Source organism: Ranitomeya imitator, chromosome 9 (assembly GCF_032444005.1).
Source record: "Ranitomeya imitator isolate aRanImi1 chromosome 9, aRanImi1.pri, whole genome shotgun sequence".
Taxonomy (NCBI): Eukaryota; Metazoa; Chordata; class Amphibia; order Anura; family Dendrobatidae; genus Ranitomeya; species Ranitomeya imitator.
The window spans coordinates 88,098,608-88,113,888 of NC_091290.1; the positions used below are offsets into that span (position 1 = coordinate 88,098,608).

A 15,281-nucleotide genomic window follows, 5' to 3' on the forward strand; every position below is an offset into this window, starting at 1 on the left:
CTAGTGTGTTTTGATAGGTTTAGGGATTGCGGTCAGCAGAGTTCCCACGTCCCAGAGCTCGTCCTTATTATCTGTAACAACCAGGTCCATTATTTGTCCACCACCGGATCATAACAATGCACAAAACAACCAGTTCTCTATAGAAAGTATTGTCTGGTACTAGAGGTTCGGCAAGAACCATAAAGTAAAGCCCATAGTGTATAAGTCCGGAAATTCCTCATTTTTAGAAATCCTCCAATAAAATGATCATGCCCGTATCATCAACATAAATATAAGCAATATCATTGGAAGCCAAAGCTTGTGGAGCAAGACAGTCGTAAAAACAGTCAAAGTTAGATAAATGGTCAAAAATGTTTGTGAGTAATCAAGTCCTAGAATTCATAGACTTTTCAAGAACATTTGTGGGGTTCACACTCTAAAGCGTACAGATGTGGGTACGTGGAAGAGAATTTTTTGGGGGATAATAGTTTGGTATGGGATTTATCAAGTTCTGGAATTAATTGTGAAATTGGGTAATATGGGATCTACTACTGAAAATATTCTTTATTAATTGTTCCAAATGACTCTACTGGGGCCACTAAGCAGAAAATAAAAATTATTGAAAAAAAAAACCAAAATAATTGTAGGTGCTGTGGTACGTCTCAAAACAGGGGGAGATACAAAGGCCTGGTTGGGATGAGTGTGTGAGGCAATAGTACCGGGAATCACTCCGTCTGCCATGCTTCCTGCACACCCGGCATTTTCTTTGAGGTTACCTTTGGGTGGGGAGTCAAAGGGACAGGGTGAGGAAAATGGTGCTCTGCAAGCCTCCGGGAATCCTCAGAGTCGAAGGCTTCCCCTAGTGCCATTGACTCAAATATGAGGCCCTCTACAACTTTTTCCTTAAACTAGAGGAATGTAAGTGGTCCTTGGGACTTTTTATATAGGACAAAGCTGTTGTATATGGCAGTTTGAATAAGGTAGATTGCCACCTTTTTGTACTAGGCCCTGGTCTTCCTCTTGACCAGGTATGGTTGCAGAACCTGGTCTGACAGGTCTACGCCACCCATATATTTGTTATAGTCTGTGAAGCAGACCGGTTTTTCTTTGTCCCTGGTGGCACCCCTCTCTCTGACCGTCACAGTGGTGTACGCATGCAGTGTGGAAAGCATGTAGACGCCCTTCCTGTCTTTCCACTTCACTGCAAGAAGTTGGTCACTTGCGAGTGAGAATGACGCCCCCCTCTCCAAACATCTGGACACCAACTGTGACGGAAACCCCGCTCTGTTTTTCCTGACCCACAGGCTCCTGTATTTGCAGTGTGGAGGGATTTATATAGTGGGATGCTCGTGTAGTAGTTGTCCATATACACATGGTACCCTTGATGGAGAAAGGGCGTCATTAGCTCCCAGACAATTTTCCCTGGGATGCCGTCTGTGGGCAGTTTGGGGGCTTTATTTGGCGGTCCCAACCTTCATAAATTAGGAAGGTGGAAGTGTACCCTCATGAGCTCTCGCATTATGCCTTTTTTGGCCGCTTGGAGGGAATAAATTGGCGGAATGATAGACGGCCCTTGTAGCTCATCAAGGACTCGTTGGCTGCCACATTTTTCTCTGTGGTATAGGAATTTAGAAATGAAGTTTGTAGGAGGGAAATTAGGGGTCTCAATTTATTTAGCCGATCGTAGTTGGGGTCAGTTCTTGGGGGCTTGGGAATTGTCACTGGAGTGGAGGAATCTCATCAGGGCTTCGTAACGGGCTCGGGACATGATGGCTGCAAATACAGGGGTGCTCTGGACAGCTTTTGTTGCCCAGCAAGATCGGGATGTGTTTTCTTTTTTTTTTTAACTAAACCCATATTCAGGGTAAGGCCTAAAAATGTTTTTATTTTGGTGACATTTTTGTGGATCCAGGAACAGGAATGAAAGGCAGTGGGTTTTTGGGAAATATATTGCCGGGCATAAAGGTTTGTTTGGTGGGCAATTAATTCTAGGACTACAGGGCTTATGAAAATTTTGAAAAAATCAATGGGGGTAAAATTGGCGACATCTACTCTTATTCCAGGGCCTGCAGAAAAAGGGGGAATTTGAGGGGAAAACGAGGTGTTATTATACCACAGCAGTGGGGGACTACAATACTTGGTCCTGCCTCTGAAGCTTCAGCAGTGACGACCGACTCCGCTACCATCGGGCTGGAGGATCCCGTGGAGGTAAAGTTGTCGTCACTGTCTGAAAGCTGCTCAGCTTCAGGGCCAGATTCTGTTTCACTGCTGAAGCAAAGCAGGCTGTAAGATTGCTCCGCTCTGAAAGTTCTGCAGGCCTGTTTATTTCCTCTAGTATTTTTTTCCTGCTAACCTAGCCCTAACATGTGTAACCCTAAAAAATTAAAAATAAATTATTTTTTTAAAAAATTGGAAAAATTATTATTATTTAAAAAAAATAATAAAAAAAAGATTTTTTTTAAATAATCCTCTGACGATGATGCAGGGATTACAGAGAACAGGGGTTGGGTAAATATGATGCTTGCGGACGCAGAAATGATGTTTTATCACTCTTGACTTCAACTGTAGTCTCTCTTCTCTCCCAAAATAACTACAAGGAGAGAAGAGAGAGATACAGCCCAAGTGCTGCCATGTTTATCAAATATTGGGGGTTATGCGCACATGCGCCCGACATTTTCTTTCTGCCGACGAAGGAAGGAGGGGGGCCAGGGACAGCTTTTCAGGAGACCCTATTTCTCTCTCCTCTGGTGTGCGATCACATCAGAGGAGAGAGAAATTAAATGCAAAACCGAACTTTCAGTCGCAGTTATACGGTTAATAACGGCGATCGCAACCCCAGGGTCGGTAAAAACTGCCCCGAATCATGTTCTCTGGGGTCTCGGCTATGCCCGGCAGCTTAGACCCCAGAGAAAATCAAGACTCTGGGGGCGCTATACACTTTTTCGACAGCGTCGTTAATTAACGGCGCTGTGGTTTAAGTACCCTTACCTACCGCCATTAAAAGGTGTATCGGTGGTTGTTAAGGGGTTAATGCAAGTTATGACCCGCATTCAGTGCTGCAGATACATCAAGACATCAAACATAGAAATGTGCCAGAGAAAGTGGGCAGGGTGAATCACAGACCCTGGGGTAAAAATAATGCAATATTTAAAGAAATGAGTAAATAATCCATAAATCCATCAATCGAAGACATTTGATGCTCATTTTTTCTTTTGATAAGTGTGTCTCAGCGTTGGATGCAGTAGTGATACAAGAGCAGCTCACTATGGTACAGAGCTTGTATTCATGTACAGGGAATCGGTCATCAGGTTTTTGCCTCCTAATCAGAGAGCAACATAACGTAGAGACAGAGACCCTGATTCCAGCAACGTACTAAGCTGCTTGCTGTACATGATCACTAGAGGACTAATAAACCTGCTGCCATTTAATCCTGCACATTCATGAGCTCTTTATAACCTCCCTCCCCGTCCACTGTTTGGGAGCTTTCTGCCTATGCAGTGTACACAGAAATCTGCCAATGAGTAGCGTACAGCAGTACATAGCTCAGCATACAGAGAACTGGTAGATCTGCACCAGATAAAACAAAAATTCTATCAAAACAGCAGCAAGAAGCTCAGTAACTGATACATCGCTGGAATCAGAGTCTCTGCCCCTACATCATTCTGCTCTCGGATGGGATAGCAAAAACTGGTGAAACTTTCTTTTGCACAGGGTTGTGTTTAAAAGTAAAGTGAAAATTAAATAAAACCCTAAACATCATATGCAGCATGTGCTTTTACTAAGTGGGCTTACCCCTTTTTCAGCAAGCAACTTGCTGGATTGCTCCAGGTACTGGCCAGCTTCATACCAGATGTCCGGATGATGTCCCAGAACCAGCAGACACTGTTCATAGGCAAACATGACTGAAAGAGATGACAATACAGTATTAGTGATCTTACCTATCAGCAGCTCTCTCTCCTGACTCCCACACACCAGAAATGCTCAGCCGAGAGCGTTCAAGTGTTATAAACGGGAGAGAGGAGAAAACAGCAGCAAAACATCTGCGGCAAGACACCAGCGGCAAGACGCCAGCGGCAAGACGCCAGCTGCAAGACGCCAGCTGCAAGACACCTGCGGCAAGACACCAGCGGCAAGACACCAGCGGCAAGACACCAGCGGCAAGACACCTGCGGCAAGACACCAGCGGCAAGACACCAGCGGCAAGACACCTGCAGCAAGACACCAGCGGCAAGACACCTGCAGCAAGACACCAGCGGCAAGACACCTGCGGCAAGACACCAGCGGCAAGACACCTGCGTCTAGACACCTGCGGCAAGACACCAGCGGCAAGACACCAGCGGCAAGACACCAGCTGCAAGACACCTGCGTCTAGACACCTGCGTCTAGACACCAGCGGAAAGACACCAGCGGCAAGACACCTGTGGCAAGACACCAGCGGCAAGACACCTGCGTCTAGACACCTGCGGCAAGACACCAGCGGCAAGACACCGGCGGCAAGACACCAGCTGCAAGACACCTGCGGCAAGACACCTGCGGCAAGACACCAGCGGCAAGACACCTGCGGCAAGACACCAGCGGCAAGACACCAGCGGCAAGACACCAGCGGCAAGACACCTGCAGCAAGACACCAGCGGCAAGACACCTGCAGCAAGACACCAGCGGCAAGACACCTGCGGCAAGACACCAGCGGCAAGACACCAGCTGCAAGACACCTGCGTCTAGACACCTGCGGCAAGACACCAGCGGCAAGACACCAGCGGCAAGACACCAGCGGCAAGACACCAGCGGCAAGACACCAGCTGCAAGACACCTGCGTCTAGACACCTGCGGCAAGACACCAGCGGCAAGACACCAGCGGCAAGACACCAGCGGCAAGACACCTGCGTCTAGACACCAGCGGCAAGACACCAGCGGCAAGACACCAGCGGCAAGACACCTGCGGCAAGACACCAGCGGCAAGACACCAGCGTCTAGACACCTGCGGCAAGACACCAGCGGCAAGACACCAGCTGCAAGACACCTGCGGCAAGACACCTGCGGCAAGACACCAGCGGCAAGACACCAGAGGCAGGGGCTTATTTTCCTTGAAAACAAGAGGCTCAAGCTTTGAAATTCCAACTGTTGCGCTTTGTGTCCCCCAATATCATGTGTTGTGGGACAGTCGGGAGATTCCCATACACATCAGATGGTGGTCTTGTCCTGTGACAATAGTCTTTACTGTGTATCTAGTGATTTTGTAAAATACTTTATTTGCAATGCAATGGTGTTAACCACATGTGAGGATTAACCCCTTGATGTCACAGCCAATTTTGGCCTTTATGACAAACTTTTTTTTTCACAGTCATGTTCTATAAGCCATAACTAAGGCGACAGACATATAGGGGCTTGTTTTTCTCAGAATGAGCTGCAATAATCAGTGGCATCATTTTGGGATACATGTAATTTATTAAAGGGAATGTACCACAATTTTTATTTTTTGTATTAATAATTATTGATTATATAATTATTTTTAATACAAAATGAAATGTTATGTTTTCATTTTTTTTTTTACAGTTGCTGGAGACTGCCATTTTTAGTTGCTGATGTGTAAGTGTCTGAGCATGACCCTTAGACATGGCAAATATGGCAGCCACTGGACATAGGAGACTGTGGTCGGTGTCTAACCACATCTCCTACTTCGTGGCTGCCTCCAGCTGTAACCTGAGCACACCTCCTGCGTTATGCAGTTCACAGCTGTGAGGGGGAGCCAGGTGCCATTTTTTGTACCCCAGAGTGATGAGCTGAGCTTCATTTCCTCCCTGTCACCACTCACAGTGTTCAGCGTGAGCGGTGACAGGAGGTGCAGGGATGCAGCGAACACTGAGTGAAGGTCCAGGATGCGATGAATATTATGGCAGCGATCGGCAGCCTGATATTGTACTACTGTCACAATACAGAGCGGTTCTCACCAATGAAGAAGTCACTTCCACAGCGCTGCTGTGAGTGGTGAGATCAGGACGGGGAAGTGACGTCTTCCAGTATTGTGAACAGTGTGGTAGCCTGGAATTAGTAGTACAACTGCTGCTGTAATCACAGTGTTCAGTGTGCAGCAGTGTAATCATCATGTTGCTGTGCTCTGATCACTGACACAGTTCTGCGATGTCAGTGTACGCTTCAGTCCCTGCATTACAGACATCTAAAGGAAGCTTACACTGACATAGCAGAGCCATGTATCTAACCCCATCAGCAGAGCTGTGCATATAGTGCCCATCATGTGTAATACATGTTCACAAGAAAAAACATTTTTTTTATTAACAGGTTTTTTTATGTGTACATTTATTTTACACTCAAAAACATTTTTTTTCAAATACTTATTAGTCCCATTGTTAATGGCCACAGTGTGAATGAGCACATACACACTGCACTTATATCAACAGGCCCAATTCTTTGGTTTTGGTACATACAGAGGTGTGTGACCCTCCTCTTATTTTGGGTTGTGAATCTTGTCTTTATAGTGAGATAAAATACTAGAATTAGGGACCATCCTGACTGGGCACACCTTATGGTGATTGGATGGTTTCTATGGATTTTTTATCAAAATAGTGTCAACTAAGTACCCAATGTTATTAACATGTGTTGTTACTATTTATTTACTTACTAGTTGCTCTTTTGTTTGCATTCTAGATCCTGTCTATTAATGGCCTCAGTGTGAATGTGCACTTACCAACAGGCCCATTTCTTTAGTTTTGCTTTAGTCCCACAAAGGGAACCTGGACACTGTACTATTTATGTAGTACTATGCATTATCGATCTGGAAGTGTTTGGCGGCGTCAGACGTGATCTGATAGGCTTGGGCATATGGCCATTTTTAGGTCTTGTGTTGTCAAAGTAACCCGCCAGCACCCCACAATTGTGTTTGCAAGGGTTCCAAAGGACAGAGAGGGAGTGATCGTCCTCTGAAAAACTCCTCACATGCCCTTTTCAGTATTGTAGGGGTTGAAGTGCTGGGATCAGCAGGCGTTCAGCTGTGTATAACACAGGTGATTTCCGTTTCGGATGGGGCGGGCACAACTCCTGTGCCAACCTCTGTGACGTAACTCTAAGGGTACCGTCACACTATACGATTTACCTACGATCACGACCAGCGATATGACCTGGCCGTGATCGTAGGTAAATCGTAGTGTGGTCGCTGGGGAGCTGTCACACAGACAGCTCTCCAGCGACCAACGATGCCGAGGTCCCTGGGTAACCAGGGTAAACATCGGGTAACTAAGCGCAGGACCGCGCTTAGTTACCCGATGTTTACCCTGGTTACAAGCGTTAAACTAAAAAAAAACAAACAGCACATACTTACATTCTGGTGTCCGTCACGTCCCTTGCAGTCTCTGCTTCCCGCACTCAGTGACTGCCGGCCGTAAAGTGAAAGTGAAAGCACAGCCGCTGTGCTCTGCTTTCACTTTACGGCCGGCAGTCACAGTGCGGGAAGCAGACGGCAAGGGACCTGACGGACACCAGAATGTAAGTATGTGCTGTTTTTTTTTTTTTAGTTTAACGCTTGTAACCAGGGTAAACATCGGGTAACTAAGCGCGGTCCTGCGCTTAGTTACCCGATGTTTACCCTGGTTACAAGCGAACGCATCGCTGGATCGCATCGCTAGATCGGTGTCACACACACCGATCTAGCGATGACAGCGGGAGATCCAGCGATGAAAGAAAGTTCTAAACGATCTGCTACGACGTACGATTCTCAGCAGGATCCCTGATCGCTGCTGCGTGTCAGACACAGCGATATCGTAACGATATCGCTGGAACGTCACGAATCGTACCGTCGTAGCGATCGAAATGTTATAGTGTGATGGTACCCTAAGCCCGATTGCAGAAAACTACCTGCAATCTGTGCTTTGGTAACAAAAGCACAGGGAACCTCTCCTTATAGCGTCTAACATTTCACCTCTTTTTGTTATAAGGGTCTGGTCTTCAGTTCGAAGCGGATTGCTCTTCTCCCACTGAATGTATTTTTTCCACATCTCCACCTGCTGAGCTTCCTGTGGGGTATTCTGAGGGGGAACTGAAGGAGCATTGCGATCCAACCCTTTCATCACAGTTTCATATTCCTTAGAACAGAGAACAGAAAACATTACAATGTGAACTAAAGAAAAAAGAAGCACTTTAAAGTAAGGGATTTTTCATGGATTAGAAGAAATTATTTTTGCCTGTCTCCAGAAGCAGCGCCATTCTCGGCCATGTGCTGTATCTGGTATTGCAGTGCCATTGAATCCCGCAGACATAACTCATAGTCAGGTGGCGCAGTTCTAGGAAAGAATACTGGAAGACTTTTAACACCTTAGTGACTGAGCCAATTTTGACCTTAATGATCAGGCCAAATTTTACAATTCTGACCACTGTCACTTTATGGGGTCATAACACAAACGCTTTAATGGATCCCGCTGATTCTAAGATTTCTTTTTTCGTGACATATTGTACCTCATGAGAGTGGTAACATTTGTTCGATATGACTTATGTTTATTTGTGAAAATATTAGAAATTTTGCCACAATTTTGAAAATTTCACAATTTTCAAACTTTTAATTCTTATGCCCTTAAATCAGAGATATGTCACACAAAATGTTAATAAATAACATTTTTCACATGTCTACTTTACATCTATATCGTTTTTTAAACATAACTTTTTTTGTTGGAAATTAGAAGGGTTAAAAGTTGATCAACAATTTCTAATTTTTCCAACAAAATTTACAAAAACTTTTTTTTAGAGGCCACATCACAATTGAAGTAACATTGAGGGGCCTGTATGACAAAGTAACCAAAAATAAAACCATTCTAAAAACTGCACCCCTCAAGGTGCTCAAAACCACATTCAAGAAGTTTATTAACCCCTCATGGGCTTCACAGGAATGAATGGAATGTGGAAGGAAAAAATAAACATTTACTTTTCTTTCACAAAAATTTTCCTTTAGACCTAATTTTTTTTACTTTCGCAAGTGTAACAGGAGAAATGGACCATACATTTTGTTTTGCAATTACTCCTGAGCATGCCGATACCCCATATGTGGGGGAAACCTACTGTTTGGGCGCACGGCAGGGCGCGAAGGGGAAGGAGCGCCATTTCACTTTTTGAATGTAAAATATGATGGAATAATTAGCGGTTTCCATGTCGCGTTTGGAGAGCCCCTCATGTGCCCAGTGGAAACCCCAACAAGTGACACCATTTTGAAAACTAGACCCCTTATGGACCTTACCTACATGTGTATTGAGCACCTTGAACCCACAGGTGCTTCACAGAAGTTTAGAACGTAGAGCCGTGGAAATCAAGAAAATCACATTTCTAAACACAAAAATGATCTTTTAGCCCCAAATTTATTTGTTTTCAGAAGTGTAACAGGAGAAAATGGACCCCATAATTTGTTATGCCATTTCTCTTGAATGCGACAATACCTCATATGTGGTCAAAAACCTCTGTTTGGGCGCACGGCAGGGCTAGGAAAGGAAAGAGCGCTATTTGTCTGGAATAGATTGTGAATGCCATGTCACATTTGGAGAGACCCTCACTAGTGAAAACAGCAGAAACCCTCCACAAATTACTTCATTTTGGAAATTAGACACCTCAAGGAATTCACCCAGGGGTGTACTGAGCATTTTTACAGGGGATTCACAAAACTTTAGAACATTTAGATAAAAAATCTAAATCCCACTAAAACACTGTTTTAGCAACAAACATATAATTTACTCAAGGTGTAATGGGAGAAATTCGACCCCACAGTTTGTTATGGAATTTCTCCCAAATGTGGCGGCACCCCATATGTGGTTGTACACTACTGTTTGAGCACATGGCGGGGATTAGATGGGATGGAACGCCACTTGTCTTTTAGAGCACAGATTTTGTTTCAATAGATTGTGGGCTGCATTAGCGGAGCCCCTGAGGTGCAAGATCAGCAGAACCCCCCCAGATGACCCCATATTGGAAACTTCACTGCCTAAGGAATTCAACTAGGGGTGTAGTGAGTATTTTGAACCCACAGGTGCCTCATTGAATTTTATAACATTGAGACATGGAAATATTACATTTTGGTGGTAAAGTATAAAGTTTTGAATTTGCTGCAAATTTGTCAGGTACACAAGGGTTAATAAGTGAAAAGGGACCCAATCATTTATTGTGCAATTTCTCCCGAACGTGGTGAAGCCCCATATGTCATCAGAAATTACTGTTAGACTATATGTCAGGGCTGAGAAGGAAGGAGCACTATTTGGCTTTTGGAGCACAGATTTTGATAGTTTGCGGGTGACATTTGTGGAGCCCTGAAGGTGCCAGAACATCTGAGAAACCCCAAAAGTGACCCCATTGTAGAAACTGCACCTCTCAATGAATTCATCTACGGCTGCATTCAATCCTTGCATGTAGCGTCCCCATACATTGTTCCCAGATTGTGCTGCTGGTGACAGGCACCTCAAAAATTTTTAAGTGCTCTCTCCCCACTACAATAATGCCAAACATGTGGCCGCTTACTGTGGTTTAGGCACAGTGAGGCTCAGAAGGAGGGGGCATTTAGGTGTGGGAGTTCAGAATTCACTAGATTTTATTTGAAGGGGTGGGAGACATGTCACTTTTCCAAAGTCTTTGATCTAGCAGAAACGTGGGAACCCAGATATTTCCAGTGACAGATGGCGGACCTGAATGGGGGCTGGTTTTGTGTGGGATAAATTAGGGTTTTTTATTGGTAACATTTTGGTGTACTTCTACAGCATGGAATGTCATAAAACTTAACTTTTAATAAACAGAGATTAAAATATACCTCAAACACCAATAGAACATGTATTAATTGTAACACACACAATAACAAAAAGTGCTCACAACGAAATCAATGAAGATAATAAAAATTGGGAGGATCTCCCCGTTTCTCTGGAGTTCACTCTTAGAAGACTGCGTAGGAGGAAGAGGATAAGTAGAAGGGTTCAGTCCCTAAAATCCCCTCTTGTGCCCCATATGCAGGACTCCCGCCCTAACAATGACAGTACCCAAGTATAGCCTTATAGTAGTGAACCCCAGCCATTCCCTAAGCGTTTCAGCCCTTTTGTCTCAGACACATGGCCTTGAAGCCGTTGGGCACACTACAGGCGATATCTGATATGCCCTTACTTGAGTACTCAGTGCCGCTGCAATACTCAATGAACCTATTACAATATCTAACATATACTTGGCCCATTGGTACATTTTCCCCTGATGAGGCCTATGCAAAAAGGCTGGGGTCCACTACTTTAGGGCCATACTTGGGTACTGCCCTTGTTAGGGCAGGTGTCCTACATGTGGGGACTTTAGGGATTGAACCTTTCTCATTCTCATCGCAGGGGTCCCATAGTTACTATGGGGGTCTTGTAACCTCTTTGTAACCAATTAAATACAGCTGTCGGAATTGACAGCGGTATTTAAGAGGTTATCCGGCCACAATCAGCTTCAAAACTGGCTGGGGCTGATATTGTAGGGTGTCAACTGTCATGTACAGCTGACATCCCTGGGAATCGCTGCTAATAGTCAGGGCTATTCACTTGTTCCTCAACACCGTTAAAAAGCGGCGCTGAGGAATAAGGCCCCTTAAAGACAGCCGTTAAAAAGCATATTGGCGACCGTTAAAAGGTTAACTCTATTTCAAGCTCAAGGCTAAGATTTGGTAAACACCAATAAACCGGCAAAATAATATTTGACCTATTCTTACCTTTGCAACCCTTCTGGCATTCATGTAATCTTTACTCCGATCTTCTGTCATTTTCTTTGCTAGGTGAATATTAATACCCTGTAGATAAGACAAAAATGGGTTCCACTTGTAGGGAGTGAAAATCTCTTGAATGACACTTGTGATCATTCAGAATCCCTGCTGCACACATTACCTCTTCATACTTGTTGTAATCCCTCCAGAGTTGCTCGATGTTAATCATAGGATTGACACATCCTCTCTGGTAAACCCTGCGGACGGCTGTGATTCTTTGATTTTCTGCATAGGATCCCACGGCTTCCCTAATTGTCAGGAAATCAAACAAACAATGCAGTGTATTAAAACCCATCATTCAGTATGAACGGGGACTTGACCCTAGAGAGCTTCTAATCCTTTGCGGCATGCAGAAGCTCAAGCTGGTACTCAAAAAGACAAGATAAAGCCCAAGTCAGTTCAAAAGAAAGAAACGCCAGATTCATGGTCATTTTACTTGTAAAAAGTGCAAACCTATGTTTAACAGGACGTTCCTCTTTATTATACTATTGTTTAACCGAAGTAAAATTATAGAAAGTGAATCTTGTTAATAGACTTTAATGGAAATTTGTAAAGAAAAAATCCAGTAGGCTGGAATCAGTAGGGGACCTCTACATGTGGCAGATTTGTTGTGGAAAGATCTAAAATGAATGCAGAGTGAAAACGTCTGATCGACCACTTCCACATGGGGCTCTTTAGAGTCCTGGTTCTTGGGATCAATGGAAGTTGTCCCTTATCCATGTGGATAAGAATACATGTCACAAAAAGCCCTATTGCATTAGAACTATCACCTGGTCCACAGATTTCATTCTGCTCAATATTAAGGGTAAAAAATATTAAACTATAATATTGAGCAAAATTACCGTACGTTCAGCCCTACACATTAACTGCGCACTCCTGCTCTATAACATTGCAACCTTCAATAATATCTCCACTGCCTTATCCATAAGAATGCTCCATGCACATTTCTTGCATTCACTTTCTGTGTCTGACTTTGTGCAGAATTACAGTAGGGGAATAATCAGTAAAAGTGTGCATTACAGTCCCAATGATTAAGATGTGAAGATGTGTAATAGTTATTACAAACCTTTCATATAAATGACTAATGCATGAGAATATGAAAGGTGAAACATAGATCAAAAGTCCACATTATGGCGGCGTATGAGAAACTGGATTGTAAAAGGATAAAGAACCTCAGCCAATGATTGTGTCAATATTAGCTACAAGCCTTTGTTGTTCCAACTATGAATCATTTGTAGACCCTAACCCTATTAAAGAACCAACAACTGAAACACTGAAGTTAATATGGAGAAGCTGAAAGCTAGCGCAGGTCCTTGAGCTATCTATTCTAGCTGCTGTGTTGATGTCAATGATGACTTAGTGGTTAGAATTTGAGAAATTACGTAAACAACACTTACACGCCTTTCAAAAAGTTGATGTAATCAACCCATATCTGCAAATAAAGAAAAACAAAGTTAGTCCAATTGTAAGGGGTTTTGCCATTTTCAGAAAACCTTTGTCCCCAGAAGCTGTTTGTGTAAAAAACAAACATTGCGTTACTCCTCCTCCCCAGGTCCAGCACTCTGCCGCTGCTTCGGGGGCCTGTTACTGTCTGCAGCGATGACATCATCAATCTCTCTGATTGGCTGCAGCACTGTAAACATGATGTCAGCGCTGCAGACAATAACAGATGCTAGGAGCAGTACTGGAGATTCAGCGTAGCAGCCAGAATGAGCAATGCAGTATTTTATTTTTTAATTAAAAAGGAACCTGGGAAAAGGTGGAGAATAGAAAAACGCTTTAATTTGCACACAGTTTTTGTCTTTTGATTACCTGGTAGGACATTATTTCCATGCCAATTTTATCAAGAGCAAAGTCATAAGCCTGTGCCATTTTTTCCCTGAAAGACAAGAAAAAGCAGGCAAAACATTGATAATCGCTGCTGCAATTTAGCACCTTACAAGTCAAACAATATTCTGTACAATCACACAATGTTTTTTCTTTGAAAGCTACATGGAGAAAAAGCCATCATATTTAACCCCTTAGTGACAGAGCCAATTTGGTACTTAATGACCAGGCCAATTTTTACAATTCTAACCAATGTCACTTTATTAGGTTATAACTCTTAAGCTTCAACAGATCCTGATGATTCTGAGAATGTTTTTTTGTCACATATTGTACTTTATGTTGGTGGTAAAATTTCTTGGATATAACTTGTAAATGCAAATTTATGAAGAAAAAACAACAGAAATTTGGCAAAAATTTTGAAAATTTTGCAACTTTCAAACTTTTAATTTTTGTGCTCTTAAATCAGAGTGGTATCACACAAAATAGTTAATAAATAACATTTCCCACATATCTACTTCACATCAGCACAATTCTGATAACATAATTTTTTTGTTAGGACATTATAAGGATTCAAATTTGACTAGCAATTTCTCATTTTTCCAACAAAATTTACAAAAACATTTTTTTAGAGACCACCTCACATTTGAAGTGAGGAAATTTCATTTATTTTGCTTCCAGACAAAAACAGAAGAAATAACTGAACGTTTTCGGTCTCACATTGGACTTTCATCAGAGTATCTTGCTACAATATGCAAACAGAAAAAAGAAATCATGAAATAAAGCAATGAATAAAATAAGAACGGTCAGTGTGGTAATATACTCACTGATCATAGCAGCTGAATGTCTGTGACTTGTTTTTCACACAGCACTTTGAAGCAGTGATCTTAGTCGCCCCACATGGATGTGCTGCACATAATCTGATCTACATATACAACAACCAGGTATGCTTAGTGGAGCATCCCCAAGGGCTAGGGGAACTCAGTACCGGGCCCTTCGGTTCACAAGGGAGATGTCACGGCGGCTGACCCAGTCCATGGCCCTCGGGAGGTCCGTTGTAAAAAGGGGAAAGGTCTTTAAAGGGGAAATGACGCCACCTGTGGTATTCGGTCAGGGTGACCGACGCTGCTCAGGGGTCCGCTGGGGTGATGTTATGGCAGCTAGACGGTATACCTTCCCACAGGTGATGTGTGTCCCCAGGGCTTCCCAGTGTATAGATGGTGGATGGTGTGAGGCGCAGTGAAGAACAAGGACACAAGGTTGCAGTCTCTACCTTTTTACTGAAGGTTCAGCATCCACAGTCCAGAGCACCAGATCACAGGGCAGGCAGAGTCCGGCCGGTCCGAAGGCAAATCCAGAGTCCCCTTATCCAGGTGGAAATCAGTAGCCTCCCTCTAGCGCCTGAGTGTTGTAGTCCCTTCCTGCTAAGCTTCTCGGTAAGGTCCTCACAACTGATGTTGGTGTTCTAGATGTTATGTCTTTCTCTCTGTCACCCAGATGGATAGTAACAACCCGTATGACTGGTGGCTTGAGGCTTTTTACAGGGACTCTAGCACGCCCCAGCCTTCCATCGTTGCCACCGTGCCTCCTGGGTAAAGGTCGGGCAACTAATATGGAATTAGGCTACGCCCACATTTGCGTTGCGCTGGGCGCAGGTTTGGCGACGCATGCATCATGCGCCCCTATATTTAACATGGGGGCGCATGGACATGCGTTGTCTTGC

At 43.8% G+C, this 15,281-nt stretch overlaps 1 protein-coding gene across 2 annotated transcripts in view; it reads right to left on the minus strand.

Annotated features, from left to right (window-relative positions):
- The window catches only part of CSTF3 (cleavage stimulation factor subunit 3), a 224,709-nt gene that overhangs the window by 50,121 nt on the left and 159,307 nt on the right, over positions 1 to 15,281 (minus strand). For both annotated transcript variants that reach the window (XM_069739444.1, XM_069739445.1), the window contains 6 exons: positions 13,547 to 13,613; positions 13,132 to 13,166; positions 11,856 to 11,982; positions 11,684 to 11,761; positions 7,910 to 8,072; positions 3,772 to 3,881 (listed from right to left, as the gene is read on the minus strand). In XM_069739444.1, coding sequence (XP_069595545.1) covers positions 3,772 to 3,881; positions 7,910 to 8,072; positions 11,684 to 11,761; positions 11,856 to 11,982; positions 13,132 to 13,166; positions 13,547 to 13,613 — 580 coding nt within the window. The remainder of the gene's footprint in view (positions 1 to 3,771; positions 3,882 to 7,909; positions 8,073 to 11,683; positions 11,762 to 11,855; positions 11,983 to 13,131; positions 13,167 to 13,546; positions 13,614 to 15,281) is intronic.